The sequence below is a fragment of the Rhamphochromis longiceps genome, linkage group LG3 (assembly GCF_057381845.1).
Source record: "Rhamphochromis longiceps isolate RC_006_pf linkage group LG3, R_longiceps_female_GT1.1, whole genome shotgun sequence".
In the NCBI taxonomy this organism is placed as follows: Eukaryota; Metazoa; Chordata; class Actinopteri; order Cichliformes; family Cichlidae; genus Rhamphochromis; species Rhamphochromis longiceps.
The window spans coordinates 1,859,122-1,881,618 of NC_140559.1; the positions used below are offsets into that span (position 1 = coordinate 1,859,122).

At 40.8% G+C, this 22,497-nt stretch overlaps 2 protein-coding genes across 2 annotated transcripts; both read right to left on the bottom strand.

The window, feature by feature from the left end:
• Positions 1-399: 399 nt before the first annotated feature.
• On the bottom strand, positions 400-13,596 carry LOC146672489 (uncharacterized). The gene is made up of 3 exons (XM_085386247.1): positions 13,284-13,596; positions 10,129-10,308; positions 400-2,052 (listed from the first exon to the last, which is right to left on the bottom strand). Exons 1-3 carry the CDS (start codon positions 13,453-13,455, stop codon positions 983-985), a joined length of 1,422 nt encoding a protein of 473 aa, XP_085242373.1. The 5' UTR covers positions 13,456-13,596; the 3' UTR covers positions 400-982.
• A 3,559-nt stretch (positions 13,597-17,155) lies between these two features.
• On the bottom strand, positions 17,156-22,324 carry LOC146672490 (zinc-binding protein A33-like). Its single transcript, XM_085400870.1, has 3 exons — positions 21,995-22,324; positions 21,502-21,832; positions 17,156-17,214 (listed from the first exon to the last, which is right to left on the bottom strand). Exons 1-3 carry the CDS (start codon positions 22,322-22,324, stop codon positions 17,156-17,158), a joined length of 720 nt encoding a protein of 239 aa, XP_085256996.1.
• Between the last annotated feature and the right edge of the window lie 173 nt (positions 22,325-22,497).

The following is a 22,497-nucleotide window of genomic DNA, read 5'->3' on the forward strand; positions in this document are numbered from 1 at the left end:
CGGTCTTCCTGTGACATGCACGTTGCAAATTATCTATGACATTCCCATTCTATGTAACTTGGTCTTAAGTTTGGAGATGGTACTTTGTCTCACTCCAAATAATGCTGAATCTTGGTTATGTGGAATACCAAGTTGAAACAGCCCTATAGCATGGACCCTATCTAAATCTTTTAAATATGGCATGCTTAGAGCAGATACCCACGGACTGCTGTATCAGGGTCATGCTAATCACGAGCCAATCAGCCACCTGATTTTCAGCACCTGGTTTACTGGAAGCTCACATCAAGAAACAATAGCAGAACAAGTGGTTTGTCGTGGATGCAATCTACATACTCAACTCTGCTGCTCAACCAATGAATAAAAATTTCATTATAAATGTGGCTCCATATAAAAGGGAAAGAAACAGGCTTTGCAGTAGTATAGGATTTATTATCAAAAAGCATTGTTACAACACACAAATAAACAAACACTAATTGAATCACTTTTGTGCTGCATGTTCTCTAAATGTTAAAAAAAATAAAACAACAACATCTGTTTGTACATCTCTTTAAAAAACAACAAAACAAAGAAAAACTCTGAAATGAGACAGAACTGTCTTTTATGCTGCTTACATATGTTAGCGATTGCCCTTCAAAAATAATTTGATTTAATGAATTAAATATTTATTTAAAATTTAACACACGTTGATAAACAAAAGAACTAAATAATGATCTGGAAGAAAAGGAGCACACTGAACTTTAACCATCATTAAATGTAACATCAGGGTTTCTCTGATACAATTAGAAGAATAATGTAATGAACTGAATTAAGAATGCTGAGAGTTTTTACTGCTCTGGACAGAAAATACTGATTTGAATATCGGTCATCTTTTCACTCAGGTGTTGCAGTGATTTGACTCCTGGTCAGTGCGAGCTCTACCACCTACACACTGCTATGACTCTGTCCCACATTTTCTAAACATAACACTTTTAAGCAATATCAATTATCGTATCTCATTAACAAAATCCTTTTCCACAGATTCTACAGCCTTCATTCCCTTGTGTGAATTTGTGTGAGCTTTCAATCCTGATTGATGAGGGAATCTTTTCCCACAAGTGCTGCAACTATATGGCTTCTCACCTGTGTGACACCTCATGTGACGCTTCATGTTAATCCATTGACTAAATTCTTTCCCACAGGTGATACAAGGGTAAGGTTTCTCACCTGTGTGAAGTTTGACATGTGTTTTCAGGTTGCTTGTACTCTTAAAAGTTTTTCCGCATGTCATACAAGGATATGGTTTCTCACTTGTATGAACCCTTCTGTGAGCATTCATTTTTGAGTTGGAAGCGAACACTTTCCCACAGGTGCTACAGGAATATGGCTTCTCACCTGTGTGAACTCTAAAATGTGTAGTCAGAAGGGATCTAAGGAGAAACGTTTTACCACAGATGCTACAAGAATATGGTTTCTCACCTGTGTGAACCCTTGTGTGAACAACCAATTTTGACTTGTAATTGAATACTTTCCCACAGGTGCTACACAAATAAGGCTTCTCACCTGTGTGAACTCTAACATGTGCAATCAGGCGTGATTTAAACTGAAAAGCTTTTCCACATATGTCACATTGTTCAGTCTTTTTTCTTGTCCCACTTTGACCCTGACTCTCTGACACAGCAGCCATTTTTACTCTCTTACTGTCACTTTTCTTTCTGCAAAGTCTCCTCTTCTTCAACTCTGCATTTTCAAGTAACCCCAAGTCCACATGGTGACTTTCTTCCTGATCTTGGCTCTCAGCAGAGCTGTGAGAGATTTGTTCACTGTTTGGTTCTGCTTCACTGTGGTCACTTTCCTCATAAGCAGGAGTCACCATGAAGATATCAGGCTCCAGCTTCACTCCCAGCTGCTCTCCCTTCTGACTGCTGCAGAGATCCTCCTGTTCCTCATTAATCTGTGGAGAGTCTGGGTCCTCCTGGTCTACACTGGAGCTCCTCACCTCGCTATAGATTGGCTGGTTTGCGAGTGGCTCCTCCTCCTCCGCCGCCTCCTCACAGACATGTAGTTGTTGGACGTCTAAAAAAACAGAAATGGAAATTTTTTTTTTCTCTAAAACAACAATCACCAGAGAAAATATATTTTGATCTGAACCATAAACAGGTCTCTACATAGTGAGAATTTGGCCCACTGAACTTTGCAGAACTGTTGTAATTCATTAATTAGAGGGTTTTCGAAAAACCGTCTTTTTACGGTCACGCCACAGCGAAATCTTCATTTTGTTTTTCTTAAGGTGAACTTGCTGGTATGTTTTGGATTATTATTCTGCTGCAGAATCCTAGTGCCCTTCAGTCTCTAATAAATGGTCGGTTAAAGGGCCGGGCCATATTATACTGTTCACGGTAATACCGGTACAATGTTAAGCAACGATAAGAAAACGCGATACAATATGGGTGAAACGCACATGCGCAGTGCCTTTGTTTTCATATGCACATGGCCGAAAAAGCATGGAGGCAACAGAGAATGAGAAGAGAAAAAGCGGATTGTTGAGTGAAATGGATGAACCAGAATTAGTTTGTAAAAATGGTGCCACTTCAGTGATGTGGAACTGGTTTGGTGTCCATCAGATACACAACAAAGCACTTTTTCCCCCCTGTAGAACATGCAAGCAGGCCGTCGTTATTGCCGTATAAGGCACCCGTAAATCTGGGTCTTAAACTCCGTCCCCTTCAAGTCCCAAAGTCAAACGAACACTGCAGCATCCCTGAGAGTTAAAAACTGTCTAAATTCTTTCATCTTTAATAAAATCATCAGCATTGCTGCTTTACCAGGTGTAACTATGAAGTTTAACATCCAGGCATCCATGAAAACAGAATTTATTACACTTAACGGAGTTAGAAGCTAGCAGGAAGTTAGCGGAAGTTAGCTCGCTAGTTACCCAAGCATGATATACCGTGTTCTGACTGAGAGATTTCTGAAAAAATTCAAACGTACAGCTCTGCTATCACTTCCAACATAAATGAAGACAGGTAACTAAACAGCAGTGACGTTTGTAAGGTTACTGAAGTTGGGCTAGCTGGTATATAATGATGTGCTAAGTGATCGCTAGCGACACAGCTATGTTAGCATAACAAAACAATGAAGCTGGAGGATGAACGCTAACACTTTTCCACTCAAAAGTTAATGTGAAGGTTCCTGATGGTTAGAGACAAATACAATCACATGGCAGGATGCTGTAAACGGACCAAACTTCAGTCAGGAGAACAACTGAGATAATCCATCCACAATACGAGGTTAGTCATTAATATACTGCAACAACATGGGAATAGAGCAGCTGTGATAGAATACAGCATTAATGAATCAATGGTATAGAAGTGGAGGAAGTAAGAAGAATGAGTTGAATAAAGTTTTATTTATCCGACTGCTTTATTTCGCTTAATGTGCCTTATAACCCCATGCACCTTATGGTCCAAAAAATACATATGACTTTTTTTATTTGGCACACTGCAGTTTAATGTTGCAAAGCACCTCTTTTTAACTTCAGTGGATATTATACATGGTTATGCTCAGGATATGTCAGCCCATTTCTACTGGAAATGCCTTTTGGTTAAACTTTCAGCACTAGTAAAGTTGTGAAGTTGTATTTTGTGTCGCAGAAATTATATCGTCAGTTATATCGTTATCGCAAATTTTCAAATATATATTCTGATAAATATTTTTGGCCATATCGCCCTGCTCTAGTCGGATATTCTCCTTCAGGATGTTTTTGTAGACAGCAGAATTCATGATTCAATTTACCACAACAAGCCTTGCAGGTGTGAGGCAGCAAAAGCAAAAGCCCCAGACCACCAACACTGCCCTCGCCATATTTTACTGTGAAAATGATGTTCCTGTTCAGAATTGTTGTTACTTTTACACCAAATGTAAAGAGACACATGCCTCCAAAAAGTTTCCCTTTTGCCTCGTCAGTCCACGGAATATTTTCCCAATGTCTTGGAGATCATGGAGACTTTCCTTTGGCAAAACTGAGACAAGATTTTATGTTACTACATAGCAGTGGTTTTCACCTCGTAACTCTGCCATGGATGCCATTTTTGCCCAGTCTCTTATAGTGGAGTCATGAACTTTGACCTTAATTGAGGCAAGTGAGGCCTGGAGTTCTTTGGATGTTGTTCTAGAGTATTTTGTGACCTCCTGGATGTGACCTCGGGAGTAATTTTGGTCATTCGGTCACTCCTGGGAAGGTTCACCATTGTTCCAAGTTTTCTCCATTTGTGCATCATTTGGCTCTCACTGTGTTTCAGTGGAGTCCCAAAGCCTTAGATGTGGCTTTGTAACCCTTTCAAGACTGATAGATGTCAATGACTTTGTTTCTCATGTTTTTCTTTACATTGTGGAATGATGTGTTGGTTTTTGGGATCTCTTAGCCGGCTTCACTTTGTCAGAAAGGTTCTATTAAAGTGATTTCCTGACTCAGCCTGCAAAAAGGTGTGATTAATCAGTTAATTCGTTATTTAACAAGGGGGCAATTCCTTTTTCACACAGCACCAGGCAGGCTTGGATAACTTTTCTCCCTTGATAAATAAACTCATCGTTTACGAACTGCATTTTGCATTTACTCAGGTTATCTTTGTCTAATATTTAAATATGTTTGATGATCTGCAACATTTAAGTGCGACAAAATGTGCGACGAAAAGTCAATAATCTTTTGACTTTAGACTTGAAAAAATGTTCTACGACTTGCAACTTTGTTAAGTCTAATTGTTGAATGTTGTAATCGTAGTTCTTAAATTTGTAAAGTCTTAGTTCAAACTATAGGATCAAGACATTCCTTTGTCCCCCTCCCCAGCCTCTCGAGGTTCTGGGAGGAGGCTGTAGTGTTTTATCACAGACACATCCCTTGTAAAGACTCTGTTTGATGTTGCTTCCTGCTTTTATGATCCTTTTGGTGAGCAGGAGGTCACACAAACGCACTCGCATCACTCACACACTCACACACACTCACACACAGTGCCTTGTCTTTGTAACCAAGGGGGGTTTTACATCAATACTAGAGACGGCATGATGCCACTTTTTTATGTCCGATGCCAATATCATAAATTTGGATATCTAACAATACCGATAGTTTATTTCACAATCAAACTGTTTGTTTTTTTTTATACCTTGCTACATTTTGTATAAGTTATACTCAAGTTTAAAAAATAAACACTAAAGCTAATCTGTTATACATATATGCAAAAAATACCCTGCACCCAAAATATTTCATAGTTCAGCAATACTAATCAAGCTAATAAACTTAAAGGGAACCCCGACTATTGTGACAAGTTACTCTAAATATGTTACAAATTATCTCCAATAATTAAAAACATACTTGAGAATAACTACAATTTTTTTGTTATTCATTAAATCTTTGTTGTTTAAAACTATTTTGGAGCCGTGGGAGTGGCCATGTTTTTTTAGCACACAATGCATTCTGGGATGATGACGTGTATTGGTTGTATGCGGCCGCTTTGAGCGTTCACACTAGAGAGCGTTTGCTGTCGCATTTTATATGTAGTGTGAACAAGCAGACAAAAAAATCGGATTTGATCAAAAAATCGGAATTGAGCATTAAGACCTGCAGTGTGAACGTAGCCTAAGTCTGACGTTATTAGCCATTTCTGAGTGGAAACTCCGCTGCAAAAATCAAATGATCACTGCAGCATTACTGAGAGTTGAAAAACTGTCTAAATTTGTTCATCTGTAATAAAATGATCAGTGTGACTGCTCTGCCAGGTTTAACAATTAAGTTTAACATCCAGGCATCCATGAAAACAGAATTTATGACATTTAACTGAGTTAGAAGGTAGTAGGGAGCTAGCTCACAAACTTCCATCTAAATATAATATACCATGTTCTGACTGAGAGATTTATGAAACAAATTAAAACGTACAGTTCTGCTATCACTTCCAACATAAATGATGACAGGAAAGTAAACAGCAGCGACATTTGTAGGGTTACTGAAGATTGGCTAGCTGGTATATAATGATGTGATACGTGATCGCTAGCGCGACAAGCTATGTTAGCATAACATGGTAAATGGCCTGTATTTGTATAGCGCTTTACTAGTCCCTAAGGACCCCAAAGCGCTTTACACATCCAGTCATCGACCCATCCACACACATTCACATACTGGTGATGGCAAGCTACATTGTAGCCACAGCCACCCTGGGGTGCACTGGAGGGTGAACACTAACAAATGGACTTTTTTTCCATTCGATAAAAATTAATTTGAGGGTTCCCAATGGTTATAGGGACAAGTGCAATTGCATGACAGGATGCTATAAACAGACCAAACGTCAGTCAGGAGAACAGCAGAGATAATCCATCCACAATATGAGGTTAGTCATCAATATACTGCTGCATGGGTTTGGCTGCATCGTAAGTGTTTAAAAACACATTAAAATGATTAGCGGTGATAAAAACCGAGAAGCCGACAGTGATCACTGACTGTTTTTAGGGGCTTGTTGAGATTAAACAGAACAAGATACAAAGCATTAAAACATGCTAAAAACACAACAGTCTTATTAAATGCAGAATACTTTGGGCCCGGAAGCACGATTCATCACGTTATTACTTAAAGACCGAATACACGGAGGCTAACAAGGGCTGCCCAAAGAACATCTGGATTAACATACGGCTTCAAAAAGTTTAGGTGCTTTACAACAAATGCTCAGTCGCCGTTGCCATTGAAAAGCAGTAGCCGCATACACACCAGTAGTTTTCCCTCACTCTCTCGTCCTCGTGTGATGGATTGTTTTCATCTTCATCAAAACTAAGTGCTGGTTAACTATTTTCTTCCTCTCTCTCGGTTGCTCTGGTCCAAACTGGAAAGGTTGAACAGAAGCCATTTCCAATGCGCCGCTAACTGTGAACTCGATGTGGTGCAACCGTATGACGTCACTACCCAGAGTGCATTGAGAAAAAAAATAACAATGGTGGGCTATTGGTAGAGCTGGGCGATAGAACGATAACGATATGTATCGCGATATAACTTTTTCTCGATAGAAAAATTACACTATTGCGATAGACCTCGCCGCTCTTGTCCTCTTAAAAAAAAGAAAAAAAAAAGAACAGCCAATCCAAATTAAGTAGCGCAGAGCCGAACCAATCACAGCCGCAGCGTCACGTCACGTGACTTGTTACGTACAGCACAAGTGCCAAGCCGCACATGTGTATTTGTTTGGGAAGCAGCCAGCCACCGTACCGCCCGGGTAATGGAGGAAATGAGTGTGCCGACTAGAAAAATCAACCGAGCGTGACCGAAGGTTACCGAAGAGAAAACAGATGATGGTTCCAACGCCGGAGAGATTGTCGAACGGAAGAGCCATAGAAGTTCCGTAGTGTGAAGGTATTTCGGCTATTTCAAGTCTGACAAAAAACAGAGTAGCGTGCACTGTAAATTGTGCCGAAAGCAAGTCTGGAAATACAATAAACTGGTGCATGCACTACGTCCACACGTACCCGGGTATTTTTGAAATTCACTGAAAACAAAGATTTTTAAAAACTCCGGCCAGGGTGGATATTTTTGAAAACTCAGTTTTTGCATTTACGTGTGGACAGAAAAACGGAGAAAACGCATTTTTTGACGTCACACTGTGCGCCACGTTATTGTGTCGGTGAAATGAATTTCTACAATACTGTTACTGTTAATTCTACTCTCTGCAGTGTTTAAATGCTTACATATACACACAGTTACTGTCCCTCCACACATACGACTCTGTTCTGCTTCTATGCCCCAGCTTTGTTTACTTTTTCCCACCGAGGCTTCTAGACTTCTGATTGGCCAACATTTCTGCACGGTTAGGAATCTAGCGCCACCTGCTGCTTTGGCATGTTCATAGCAGCGTTTTCCTTCATTTCTGCCTTTATGTGTGGACGGGATTATTTTTTAAAACGAAAACGGAAAATCTCCGTTTTTCAAAAATACCCGTGTACGTGTGGACGTAGCCTCAGTCTCTGACTGGAAGCGCTAATTCGTCATTCGGCTTTTGTCAGACTAAAGTAACTGTTAAAACTGTTTGAAAAGCTCAGCTATACAACAAGGAGAGATTGAGAATTTCCTTTTAGTTCTCAGTTTATTTGATATTGACAAAAGTTAGTCAGTTTTGTCTGTTCTTCTGTAAAACAAACTAAGATTTATTTTTAGAATTAATATTTTGTTTCTAAGTGGAATTGACAATTTAGTCTGTTTCGTTTGTTCTATTTTGAAACTTAAACGCTTTAGCGGCTGCCTTTTGTGTAGTTTGCAATATTTGCCTTTATTTATCTGAAAAAGTCTCATGTTCCTTAAGTACATCTACCCTGTTGAACTTATTATGGGAAATAAATATTTAAATAAAAACAAGCTGCTGATTATTTCACATTTTACTTGTGAGCAACGGCACATTTAAATCTTACAAATATAGTTATTTGGCTGATATCGTGATAGATATCGTTATCGGCTGAAACAAAAAAACATATCGTGATATGAAAAAAATCTTATATCGCCCAGCTCTATCTATTGGTAAATCGGTTTGATATAAAACGTGCTTAAAAAGAAATCATATGTGGTATTAAAAAACGGCAAATGTGTTATTGAAAGCGCAGTACATATTTTAGTGCAATCACGTCTTAAAAGATCTCTAAAACCCTTTTAAACCTACACCATCCTTTCTATTCTGGTATTTTAAAGAGTACTTAGCGGAAATATTAAACAACCTAAGTAATGTCTGTGAAGGTTCTCAGTCATCCAGGTCATCGTAGTCAAAGGAGCTTGCAAAGAAAAGCGTCTGGACTTCTTTTAAGTTGCTTGAAGACGTTTCACCTCTCATCCGAGAAGCTTCTTCAGTTCTAAGGTCAAATGGTGGGGAGTCCCAGATTTAAACCCAGTGGGAGTAACCCCCCACAGAGGGACAAAAGGACCCCCTGATGATCCTTTAATCGCCTGAGCCAAGGTGGGAAACTGGGCGTGGGACCCAATCAGCCAGAGTTTCGGGTGAGGTCAGATGGCCCAGGATGTGAGTGGGCGTTAAGGCGTCTGGGGAGGGATCTCAAAACTGGATTATAGATGGCAGAGAGCTGGTGTCGTAAACCCCCGCCTCTGTTCAAAGATGGTCGCTCACAGTGGACATAGATGGCTTCTTTCACTCCTCTTTCAAACCATCTGTCCTCTCTGTCCAAAATGTGAACATTGGCATCCTCAAAAGAGTGTCCTTTATCCTTAAGATGCAGATGGACTGCTGAGTCTTGTCCTGTGGAGGTGGCTCTTCTGTGTAAACCCTAAGTAATAGGGTTGCTAACTCCCAGCCCCCCCCCCAAAGAAAAAGGGGAACCACCCTCCTCCTCATGATGCTTAAACGACGTAATCGACTTTAATTTAATGCATGTGTAAAGCAAAAGGGAGTTTTCAGCTATGATCATCATTCATTGTACACAAATGACTAGCAGAGTTTTGGCCAGTTTGGTCTTTTGCAAATGCAGAATAATTAACTGAAATAACTTAAAGTGCACATTTCTGTTCATTGTTCAGTTTATATATTTTTGTTTTTCAATCTTTATAACTTGCACATTGACACATAAAAAAAATGTACTGCAATGAATCTTTGTTTTGTACTTCACGAATGTCTACACTGTTTGTCTGCTTTTGAAAATTTTCATTGAATGTTTATTCTGTGAATTTATAGTTTAAAGAAGGACTGTTATTGCAGCCAAGTTTAATTGAGCTGTATAACGGAGGTGATATTTTATCATTACTCTGTGTATACTTTGTAAGTTCAGTTACACTTGTTTCATCGTGTGTCAAGATAAATACAGATTTTTAAAAGAACATATGGTCTGTTATTTACATTTAACATATATTTGCAACACTGTTTAAAAAAAAGACTAAATAGGTCTTGAAATTCAAAGTTTCAGAGTTGAGGATAAAGATTTGAGACTTGCAAAATAATGACTTGTTCCCATCTCTGTTCCAAAGAAATATCATATCCTTCAATGATTTTGAAAGACAATGAACATCTCAATCAACTCTGTTACTGAAGCATCTTAATTGGTTTTAACAGAAACGTGATGCATTCTTGCTGCTTATTAAAGTTCTGACCTTTATTTCTTCCTGTGAATCATCCCAGTTTTACAAACCTATTCTGTGCAGCTTTATATCGGGTTTCCAGGTGGTCGCCAGCAGTTTGAGCCACTCATCATCAGTTCTGACACCGTCCGCCTCCAGCTTCACTGCCAGCTGCTCTCCATCCGGACTGCTGCAGGGTTCCTCCTCCTGTCTCTCTTTCATCTGTGGAGGCTCTGGATCCTCCTGGAATTCTGAAGAAAGAAACAGAGGTGAAATTCTGAAACCACCAAGGTTAGTTTACCACCAAGCCTCAGTTATTTTGTTTTTTTGATGCATGCAGGCAGCAAGCCGAGGAGATACCACAACACCCTCCCTATCTTGTTGTGACGCCTGATAAGCGGTAAATGGGCTGATTCTTATATAGCGCTACTCTCCAGGATCACTCAAAGAGCTGTATAAAATGTGCAACATTTAAAGATTTTTGCCTTCTAGCTAACATTCACACACATTCATACTCTGATGGATGCATCGAAGATCAACTTGGTGTTAGTATCTTGCCCAAGAATATTTGGCAGACTGGGGGAGGCAAAAACCAACCTTCAGATCAGTAGATTTAAGTCATAGATCATCAAATTCAAATAATAATAAATGCTGAACTATGAAATATTTTAGGTGCAGGCTATTTTTTGCATACAGAATAGCTTTAGTGTTTTGGTTTTTAAAACTTGACTATGAACTTATAGAAAATGCAGCAAGATATTTATAAAAAAGCTTTGAGTATAAAATACACTATATCAGATTCATATCAGTATCTGACATAAAAACGTGGTATCGTGCCATCTCTACTAAACAGTTTCCAACCACAGGAAATTTTAGTGTCTTCTTTTTTTATGTTTGAGATGCAATTTTTATATACACTGTAGGAAAATATATTATAATGCAAATTTGCACAAATTTTGCATCAAAACAAACTATTTCCAACAATGTAATTTAAATTCTAATCATCCCAGAAACTATACAGAAAGACAAACTCAAACATGAACTTTAAGAACATCAGCAGATCTTTGTAAATGCCCTATAGGAAAAAAAAAAATTTTCTGTGAAAGTCTAAGGAGCTTGCAAAGAAAAGCGTCTGGACTTCTTTAGGTTGCTTGAAGACATTTCACCTCTCATCTGAGAAGCTTCTTCAGTTCTAGTGTTAAATGGTGGAGAGTCCCAGATTTCCGAGAGGAACAAAGGACCCCCTGATGATCCTCCACCTAATCACATGAGTCAAGGCATGAAACTGGGTGTGGGTCACAATCAGCCAGAGTTTCGGGTGAGCTCATTGTGAAACCTGGCCCCACCTTATCATGCGAATTCCTGAGGTCAGATGGCCCAGGACGTGAGTGGGCGTTAAGGCATCTGGGAAGGGATCTCAAAACTGGACTATAGATGGCAGACAGCTGGTGTTGTAAACCACCGCCTCTGTTCAAAGATGGTCGCTCACAGTGGACGTAAATGTTCATGTAGAAATTCATGCCCTCTCAATTAGCTCAAGATTTTTAAAAAAGGCTAAGTTTGGACACATCTTCTTGTTTAGTCTAAGGAGCTCGGAAAGAAAAGCGTCTGGACTTCTTTAAGTTGTTTGAAGAGGTTTCACCTCTCATCCGAGAAGCTTCTTCAGTTCTAGTGTCAAATAGTGGGGAGTCTCAGATTTAAACAAACAGGGACAAAGAACCCCCTGGTGATCCTCTACCTAATCACATGAGTCAAGGTGTGAAAATGTGTGTGTGGGTCACAATCAGCCAAGGGCTGTATCCCAATTCAGGGTCTGCAGCCTTAAAGTACGCAGCCTCAACCATCCTCAAGGGCCGCGTACTCAAAGACCGCTAAGGCCAGAAGTGCGAGGCTTGTAAAATAGGACGGTCTAGCCTCCGTTGCGCTGCCCAGGTTGCCTAGCAACCATGATACTAACAGCTGGAAACGTTTCATACAGCTTTGTTTAACAGAAATGAAGGAGAAAATCTTTTGTTCATTTGTTTTTGTTTCTACATGAGCTTTGATCATTCTCTGTAAGATTAAGCTCAGCTATTGAACGGCGTATATTTTAAAGTAAAGGCTTTAAAAGCAAGTTAGTACAAACGTCACTAATGTCACATAACTTTGCCGACATGTGGCCAACAGTAATGTTTAATGTTCTTCGTTATTAAACATTTGCACATGAATAAGTGACATAATATTCAGTATTTACTTAAAGTTTACTCTTCTTTTTTTTTGGCAAAATTATCCACACCCACCGCCGCGCTATGCATTGTGGGATATGTTGGGCCACGAAGTCTACACCGCCACGTCCTTAAAATTCAGGGAAATGAAGGACGCATTTCAAGCAGCCTTTGAATTGGGACAGCCTTCGTCGCGTCGCTGTGACGTAATCGCCCTTAAAATGCGGCCTTTAAGGCTGCAGACCCTGAATACAGCCAAGGTTTTGTGTGTGTTCATTGTCAAACCTGGCCCCACCGTATCATATGATTTCCTGAGATCAGATGGCCTAGGATGTGAGTGGGCGTTAAGGCGTCTGGGAAGGGATCTCAAAACTGGATTATAAATGGCAGAGAGTTGGTGTCGTAAACCCCCGCCTCTGTTCAAAGATGGTCGCTCACAGTGGACATAGATGCTTCTTTCACTCCTCTTTCAAACCATCTGTCCTCTCTGTCCAAAATGTAAACATTGGCATCCTTGAAAGGGTGACCTTTATCCTTTAGATGCAGATGGACTGCTGAGTCTTGTCCTGTGGAGGTGGCTCTTCTTCTTCACGGGACTAGACTCTATGTTTTGCTTTTTATACTATACTTACTATGTTTACCAAAATATGAGGAAATCAGGGGCAGCTCAAGACTTAAAAACCTGAACTACACGCTGGCCCTAAACTCGCTGCTTTATCAGCATCAAGGCGTTTATTTCTTTTCAGGGTTTTACTCCTGCTAAACAATAATCTCACAGATGAACTCAAACTGCACTGATTGTTTCAGTACGACTGTGAAAAACAGCCAAACACACCTGACTGCAGTCTTTAGCTGATGCCCAGTGTCTGATATTTTACACAAATTAGAGTCCGAAATTAAATTAATCACCAAGGTAACAGCTTTCTGCTCCCAGCTAACATCAGAGAAATCCCGGAGACGCTGACGAGCTTTCATGTCTTCATCAACAGAGAGGAACCTGAGCTCAGCACACGTGTCCGTACCTGAGCCGTGTGAGTGTGTGTCGGGTCTCCGGCTGATATCCAGCAGTCTGCGTTGACGCTGGATCTCCTCCTCATACTGGACGATGGTTTTCTGAACCTCGCAGAAGATTTGTTGGCAAACAGCAGCCAGCCTCTCCTGTATGAACTCTCTCAGAGACTCAGCTGAACACATGGCTGCTTCAGCTGCTGCGGGTCGATAGAAGCGACAGCGACGCTGTGTTATTGGTGTTTGATCGACAGGAACAGGAGCGATACTTTACTGTGTCTCTGAGCTCAGCCCGCTTAATCAAACCGGGACCAATGTCTGCGCAAGCGCAACTCCTATCCCTGCTCTGCAGTGGTTTGCCGTGCGCGGTCACGTGACTCCCTGCAAACCGCCCCAGATCTTACGGAGTCCTGAGAGGGACAAAAGAGAAAAACGGATTCTCAAACTGATACACACACGCTACCGTGACAATGACACGCTGTCACATTTTATAATTCTCCTCTAATGCCTGTGTTATTTGTGATGTTACTGAAACCATCGTCTTAAAAAAGGTGATTGTCACAAGAAATTTATAACATTGTGGAAAATGTTGTTATTGCGATATTGTTGTGTACAGCTGGGTATTAAAAGTTTAACCAGACTTCAATAATAGTACTGTAAGTGCTAAAAACCTGTATGTTGGGCATTTTTGTGACATTGACTTTCAGGGGTTTTAATAGTGAGCTTCATAGGAAACTGCTCCCTGAGGCTACACCTGCATACTCCTGCCGGCTGTCCCATACACTATAAAATAAATTAATCTCACTTTGTTATTTAAACAAACCCACTTGTACCTGCAATGAATTAACCTGTGTTTGAAAAAGGAGGTAAAGACTTTCTTCTAAAAATAAAGTAGAAGGTCTAACACGCTCAATCAGAGAACTACATTTCAATATGTTCTTATTGTTGACACCATCAGACTCTTCTTAGCTGTAAAAACGTCTTTACATGAAGTCTAATACAGTATGGATGGTCAAATATGAGGCTGCTGTGATGGGGCACAGTTTGCAACACAGCAGCCCAGCCTCATCACAGCAGAAATCCAGATGCCTTATAGGCACAGCTTTATTATGACAGGATAGAAACTGCTAACAAACCATCTGTAATTCTGAACAAATGAAAATGCTGTGAGGTTCAATTGTGGGGCCTTTTCCAGTTTTAAACCACTCAGGCCAAGGACACCTAGTTAGTAGACAGAGTGCACACTAGAAACTGTCTCTTCTTCTGACAGTAATTATTGAAGTTAACTCAGAAAGATCAATCAGAGAGAAAGAGACTAAATAAATATCATTAAAAGTAGCTGTACGTAACTGCTCCTGACCCTGAATCCTCCTTTAGTTACGCTGCAATAGGCGTCATGGGAATCCCCCAGCAGGCTGCTATAGATGATTTTCTCAGTATTTTTTAGGGTCTTTGCCTTATGAGCACGTCCTTCATTTCTTCTGTTGGGTTCCAACTTAATGTTTGAATTATTTAATTTCTTTAAACTCTTATATAATTTCTCTATATTTTGTATAAGAGGGGCCAGACTTGGACCTAGTTTTTCTTTTTTAAGTGTTCTGCAGGCTTGATGAAGGTGTTTCAAAGACATTCTTTGGACGTTGCTTTTTAAGTCCTGTCCTCGTACCTTAGAGGGAAGTGTATTCCTACTTAAATTCCTACTATTTAGTTTATTTTGTTTCTGCTGAAAACTTCAATTTGCTTCATGGAGGAGAGTTCATGCTCTCTCAATTAGCTCAAGATTAGAAAAAGTGTAATATTCTGATGTTGGAGTTTCATGAACGCACCTCTGGGAGCAATCTAAATAAACTAAACAGTCATCTTCTCTCAGATCATTCGACAAGGTAGAAACTACTTCTGCATATTTTTAGGTTGCACTATGTTGTACACTCCACATGATGTCACATTAACAACAGTTTTAGTAACAACACTCTGGACTGCATACTTAAAAAAAATGTGATTTTAATGATTTCAGTTCTTTCCTGTAAATTTTACTGGTTTATTCCCTATACACTTATTTGCTGGACATGTACCAGTTGATGGATTTGGAGTGTCCCTTTCACAGCGCAATATGTTTGAACCAGGGTGTTAAAATAAATCTCAAAGGTACCACTATGACTGTTAATTTATTTGGAGAGGAGAAAGCCTAAGAATTACCCACAGTTTTAAGCAGAGTACCAGAGAATCCTGCTTGTTATGTTCATGTTCAGAAACACAAGTAAGTAATAATCATATATTGCAAGCATCACTTTCTGTCTGGCTTGTTTGGTTTGCATAACCTGTATTTTATTAGCTGCAAACCAACAAAACCAGTCAAAAGTTTGGACACATCTTCTTGTTTAATCTAAGGAGCTTGGAAAGAAAAGCGTCTGGACTTCTTTAAGTTGTTTGAAGAGGTTTCACCTCTCATCCGAGAAGCTTCTTCAGTTCTAGGGTCAAATGGTGGAGAGTCTCAGATTTAAAAGAGTTTCCCCCACAAACAGGAACAAAGGACCCCCTGATGATTCTCTACCTAATCACATGAGCCAAGGTGTGAAAATGTGTGTGTGTCACAATCAGCCAGAGTTTCGGGTGTGCTCATTGTGAAACCTGGCCCCACCCTATCATGTGATTTCCTGAGGTCAGATGGCCCAGGATGTGAGTGGGCGTTAAGGCGTTTTTAGGACTTTACCACACAGTGTTTTCTGGTGTGTGATGCAGTGATGTGCTGTTAACTCACTGATAGAGTTCTCCTGCATCTGTACTCGCATCCTGCCGACTAGTCCACTTTTTTCACCACACAACACTCAAACAGCCTCCATAAAGGAAGATTACCAGGTTGGCCCAGTTATGTTAGATATTAGGGCTGGGCCATATCATACCGTTCATAGTAATACCGGTATAATGTTAGGCAATGATAAAAAAAAATGAAATATCGCGATAGAATATGGGTAACCTTCCTTTCCGAACAGATTTTAGGTGGCACAGGGCACTCAAAAATCTGTCAAAAATGTTTTAGCATGACTTTGCTAAGCTACGCAACCGCACTGCTTGATGGATTGTTGGAGCATTACGGCTACCGTAGTCGGGAGCCTCGCGGAGTGATACGTACTGTGCTTCAACGTAATATTATTGCATTGTGTGTGTTTAACCTCACTTTAAGTTTTGTGCATATTATACATGGTTATGCTGAGTATGTCGGCCAATTTCCACTGGAAATGCCTTTTGGTTAAAATGTCAGCAAGGATTTTGCATTTGCACTGTTAAATTTTTATATAACTTTAATGCACATAAAAAACAGCTGCTTGTTTAAGTGAAAATACATTGATGGGTTTTTTTGCACTAATAAAGTTGTGGAGTTGTAAAGTATTTTGTCTAGTGTCAGTTATGTTGTCAGTTATATCGTTATCGCAAATTCTCAAATATATATCGTGATAAATATTTTTAAATATATTTTTTTGCCCTGGAGTGCTGCTCTACTATATATAAGCATACTTCAAATTACTGTGTATGAATGATAATCAAGAGACAAACTTTGAAGATGCAGAGCATGATGTCCCATCATCACACTGTAAACAAACATCCACCAGGCTTCTTTGTTGGCAGAGGTGATGATTCTCCTATCAGGGATCAGTAGAGTGTATTAACCTGTGGTATAAGCAGCAGTCACTGAAATATTACTGTTTCAGATAAGAAATCTAGCACATAAAAGCCAGGGTGGGAGGGATCTCTGCAAACTGACTTAACTCTGCAAGTGTGAAGCTCAACAAAAATCTGACTCTCCAGTCACAGACAAACAAAAAACTCCAGCTGGGAGATAGAAAACGCTGTCTGGGTCTTGCTGGATGTTGCTGGTCAGAGTCCCACATTAGCAGAGTGCTTCTTGGTCCCACTGACCCATGTGGACACCGACTGTGGAGAACTGTTCTGGAAAACAGAGAAGAGAATTAAAATGAAAAAAGCCAAACAGGATTTCCAGGTATTAATCTGGTACATCGCTTCACTGCAGTCTTATGTATTTTCCCCACACCTGAATAAAAAATATTATTATTTACATATTTCAGCTGATGCAGCCTGACTGAAACGCCGATTCTAAATGTTCAGCACACACACAGAGACACAGAGGTACCATTTAAAGTTTAGTGTTAACTTGAGTCACTGATCATTTGCAGTATTACAGAGTCTGGCAGTCTTTGCATGATGTCCACGTCACTGTAAGTTTCTAGCTGACTCTCAGGTGTGACAGGTGTGCCAGCAGGAAAGAGTAATAATAACCTGCATCCTGAGGTTTGTCATGCAGGATTAAAGGAGCCAGGCTTTGTTCACACAGCTAGGATTGTATTTTACACTGACCCTGGGTCAGTATAAGTATCATACAGTTTAAACGAAGCACTGAAACTTGCACATATTTATTATAGATGCACTGAAGCTAATCGAGATATTTGCTGTCAATCTGTGGCTGCGATTAAACACTTTACTGGAAACTTTATTAACTAGTAACTTCATCAGTCATGACAGAAGCTAATATTTCTGTGCTAACATAAAGGATCTCAGATCAGCTGCTGCCATCTTGTGGCCACAGTTGGTTACTGTCTCTGAAAGTTGTCTCATGTTTCCTGTTGTCCTGCTAACAAAGGCTGGAGCTCATCATGCTGAGAGGGCAGCAGCATTTTGTGGCTCTTCACACATGTTCATTATATTCTGATGATCCTGGATGGAGACAAACTACAGATAAGTGTGTTCAGCCCAACTAGTTTATCTCATTACAGCAGTTTGATGTTTCCCTTTGAATCCCCCTGAAGATCCTGACAGTGAAGCACGTACATAATACTCCAGCCTTTCAACTCTGAGCTTATTTAGTTCTATTAATACACTGAAATCTCATTTGTGTCATGAAGAAAGTCTTTAATCAAACAGAATTCAAAGATCAGAAACATTTCATATATGGAGTTAAACATGAATCATTGTTTCAACAACATATTTATTGTTGTCATAAACAGACAAGAAGACAACAACAAACTGCTCCTCCCATTCAACACATGTCAGTCCATATCCCAGCAAACTAAATCATCTCCATTTACACATCAAATAGAAACATGAATCACTTGTAATGATTAGAAACTTGATAGAATTTCAAATCTAGTTTGGGGAGTCATTCAGTGAGAAACAGTGAAATGATTTTCCATGTGAAAAGGTGGACAGCAGAAACAGAAAGAAACAGTGAAACTAAAAGAGAAACAAAGAGCTTTGGAACAACGAGGCAGCAGGAGGACAGCTGCAGTTTAACAGCTTCAACTCACTGACAGGAAACAACATTAGAAGTATCATCATTGTTCATTGAGAAAGGGATACAAAATCTTGAACATGTTATACAAAATGGAAAGTTTATTTCATTTCAAGAAGTTGTATCCAGATATGGAATCATCAACAAACACATTTCTTAAATATCAGCAACTGAAATGAGACATACCGGAAAATTTTAATCCCAATCAATTGAATCTAGAAATATCTATACCTAAAGATGTGTAAATATCTGTGCCCTCAAATGGCTATCAAAATATCAAAAGCTTTCATTTAAAATTGATTCATCAATTTCTGTCTCAACCGTAAAGTGGGAGCAAGATCTTTTCATTAATCCAGAGTAAAATGTCTGTATGTGCTCAATACCTTCAAAATGAGTGAAAGCCCAAACTTACAGGACAAAGGCTGTCCCAAATGGGCCTTACACACTCAAACATATGCACCCATTGCAAAGACAACTCTGCTGAGAACTATATGCAAGCTATATGGTCCTGCACGCCTTTCTAGATGTTCTGGCAGAGGATGTGTGAAGACTTCTCCACATGGTTTAGTTGCAGTATCCCAACCTCACCCAAAGTGTGCATCTTAGGTGACATCAGTAACTACACAACTAAATACATCACTTATACTCCTTACTTTGTTATGCATCACTAAGAAAACTGTTAAATAAAAAAAAAAGTTTGTGTATCAATCAATATTTACATTTATTTCTAGATCACATCAGTCTGTAGATAGTGTTTTCCTCCTCAAAAGATGAACTGTGTTTATTCGTTTCTCTCTGGTCCCCACTGATTCATCCTATTATTTAATAGGGGTGGTCTCATTTGCCTGGGTTCCTTAATAGTGAATTAAGGCATTCTCTGAAACTTAGAGGTCTGGCGGCTTCCTGGACCCTAAAGAGCTGTGGTTGTAGTTTTGGAGTGTCTGGGTTTCTGCCTCAGTTCGTGGTGGTGGGGGACTGGGGTGGGTGCTGCCTAGCGATCTTGGTGTGTGGGGCCTGGAGTGCTTGTGGTGGTGGGTCCTTGTCTCTAGTTGGGTGGCTGACCTCTTCTAGGTGCCTGCAGGCCCATTGTGTGGGATGGGATGGGGTGTCCATGTGCGGGAGTAACCAGTGCTGAGTGCAGCTTGTCCCAGACCCAGACTAGTGTGTCTTCTTCCTTTCTGGTGTTGTGACACAGTCACAGCCCCAAGATGTGGGACTCATCTACACACTATAGTCTACTCTCTGTGGTGGGAGGAGTTATTTCCTGGCTCGCCACTTCTGGGTAGGGATGGGTATCGTTTAAGTTTTATCCGATACCGGTGCCAAACCGGTACTTTTGAAACGGTGCCGGTGCTTAAAGAATGGAGAACACAAACTTTGTCCTAAAACCTCTCATGTTCAGGTGTTTTTTTGTAAAAAGATAACAATGTTAGCCTTTTCTGCAGCTATGGGGCATATATGGTATCACTCTTGGCTGGAAGCAGTGCTTAAACAATGGAAAAAACACAAACTTTGTCCTAAAACCTCTCATGTTTAGCCGTTTTCCACTTTTTCTTTGGTCATTTTAGCCTTTTTGGCCAGGGTGAAGGGAGTATCTGCCATCAAACAAGAAGACAGCCGCATGTAACTACGACGGTGTTTGCTAGTTCACCTTACGTGCATTAATGTAATAACGTGGTTAGCGTACTCAACGTAAATTACACACGAACAACATTAAGCTACTCACGCAGAGAAGAACGGCTGCTGCTGCATCATCATCCGTCATCATTTCTGCTACACTGGCAGGGCTAGGGGCCAGGACTCTCCTCTTCGGGTTTTTGGGGGATGTTGCTAACTCCGGGTCCGATAACAGGCACCACACCCGCAGCAGATGTGCTCGGTGTGAGGTCTCGCAGCAAGCTATCAAATACGGCGCATTTCTCGGCTTTAAAAAAAAAAGCACTATACATCGCCAGGTTCGTCATCAGATTCAAGGTGTCACCTCCTTTGCACAGTATCACAGTATCAGCTTAAAGCACTTGTTGCAGGCTGCTGAGTTTGCATCTTTTGCTGTGAAGTACAGCCAGACTTTTGACCGCTTCACCTTGGGCATTTTTACTTGTTGGTTCCAGGGCCGGTGGTTGGACATTGTGGTGTGGTAGTTCACCGGCTCCCTTGGTGGCCAGGGGTGGCTTTGAGCTCTTCCATGTCAGGAGGTAACTGTCTTGTGTACTGGGCAGTTCTTCAGCACATGGAGCACTGGGACCCTGGTCTCGGCTCTCACCTATAGTGGGATCTGCTGCTCATCGACTGGCCCTCTAGGGCTGTCACCCTTTGGCCATCTAGGGCCTCTTCCCTTTTTCCTTCTTGCCCTGCCGTAGACAGGATCATACTCTATACAACATATATTGTAATAACCAAAATAGCATGGATAGACGAAATAAACAGTTAAACCTTAAAAAAGGGGAGCCCATAGAGAATATACAGAGCTGATTTGGAAAAGCAAAATGTGTTTGGCACAACAGTGCATTCAGATCATAATTCTGATTGCAAAGGCTGCCAGACAGAACTGGATTTTTAAAAGGAAAAAAAGGAAAAACAGAAATATCATCATTCTCAACTCATCTGCTCCACTGACACTGACACCTTCAACGTCAACACTTTCACTTCAACATCAGTGCTAATGTATGGGAACATCCTGTGAGTGAAAGTGTGTGTGAAGGTGTGTATGTGTGTGTTAGTATCAGGATCAGAGAACGACAGCTTTCCTCTGTTCCAGTCCAGATTCACTCTGATCCTTTGGATCATCTGTGCTGAGAGAGCAGTGGATCCTGCTAATGGAGACCATGCTGAGTATTTATCTTCCCCAAACCATATTATCCATAATCCAGAGAGTATGCTTTGTTTCCTCTGCACAGACTCTGCTAACACACCCAGTCCCCACCATGTACTGTCTCCAACTTCAACATCCCAGCTGTGACTCCCTGAGTTAAAGCCCTCAGAGCCCAGGACAGAGCTGTAATAATCAAATCTCTCTGGATTATCAGGAAGCTGCTGCCTCTCTCCTCCTCGTCTCACACTGGTCAGATCTTCAGACAGGATGAGTTCTGGATGAGCAGTGTTTGGGTCCAGAATGAGAGGAGTGTAGGAGACCATGTCCTTCATGTTGTTCCAGATGTTGAAGGTCAGGTTGCCCAGGTGTTTGGCCTGGTCTATCAGAGCTCCTGAGGGCAGCTGTGGATCATCCAGCAGGGGGCAGCGCTGGACTCTTTCCACTGCAGCCTTGTAGTTGTGCAGGAATGAGACGTCTTCAGCTCTCAGCTCCTCCTCTGTGGCTCTGACTGTGTCTGAAAGAGCTGCTATCTCTCTGCTCAGAGCCTCCATCTTCTCCTTCATCATCCCACTCTTCTGCTCCTCTTCCTCCCTCAGTGCAGCCAGCCTGGCCTTCTCTTCCTCTGCTAGAAACTGGTGAAGCTTCTTAAACTGCTCCTTAATCTGCCTCTCTGTGTGTCGGGCCTGGACCTTAATGTGTTCTGCTGTTTGATCAAACTTCACTTGAACTCGTTTGCAAACATTTAACTTCTTCTTTAAGGGCTCCAGAGTTTCCTGAAGTTCCTTCTTGTGTTGTTGTGCAGCTTCATCGATGGGTCTGAATCTGTGATTGGTGTGTTTTTCTGAGTCTCTGCAGATGTGACACACTGGCACTCTGCTCTGCTCTCTGAAGACCTCCTGACAGACCGGACAGCAGAGATCCTCCTCTGATCTGGAAGCCATTGAGTCTGTGAGTGAAGCTGAAAACAGCAGACAGGAAGTACAGTCAGTCCTGGCTCCCCTCCCTCCTCTACCACCTTCATTGAAACTTCCTTTGAGTCGTGTTTTTGCTCAAACTCACATTCAGTGTGTGGAGCGTCAGCAGCTTGAAGCAGCAGTGTTGGAGTTTTCCACTT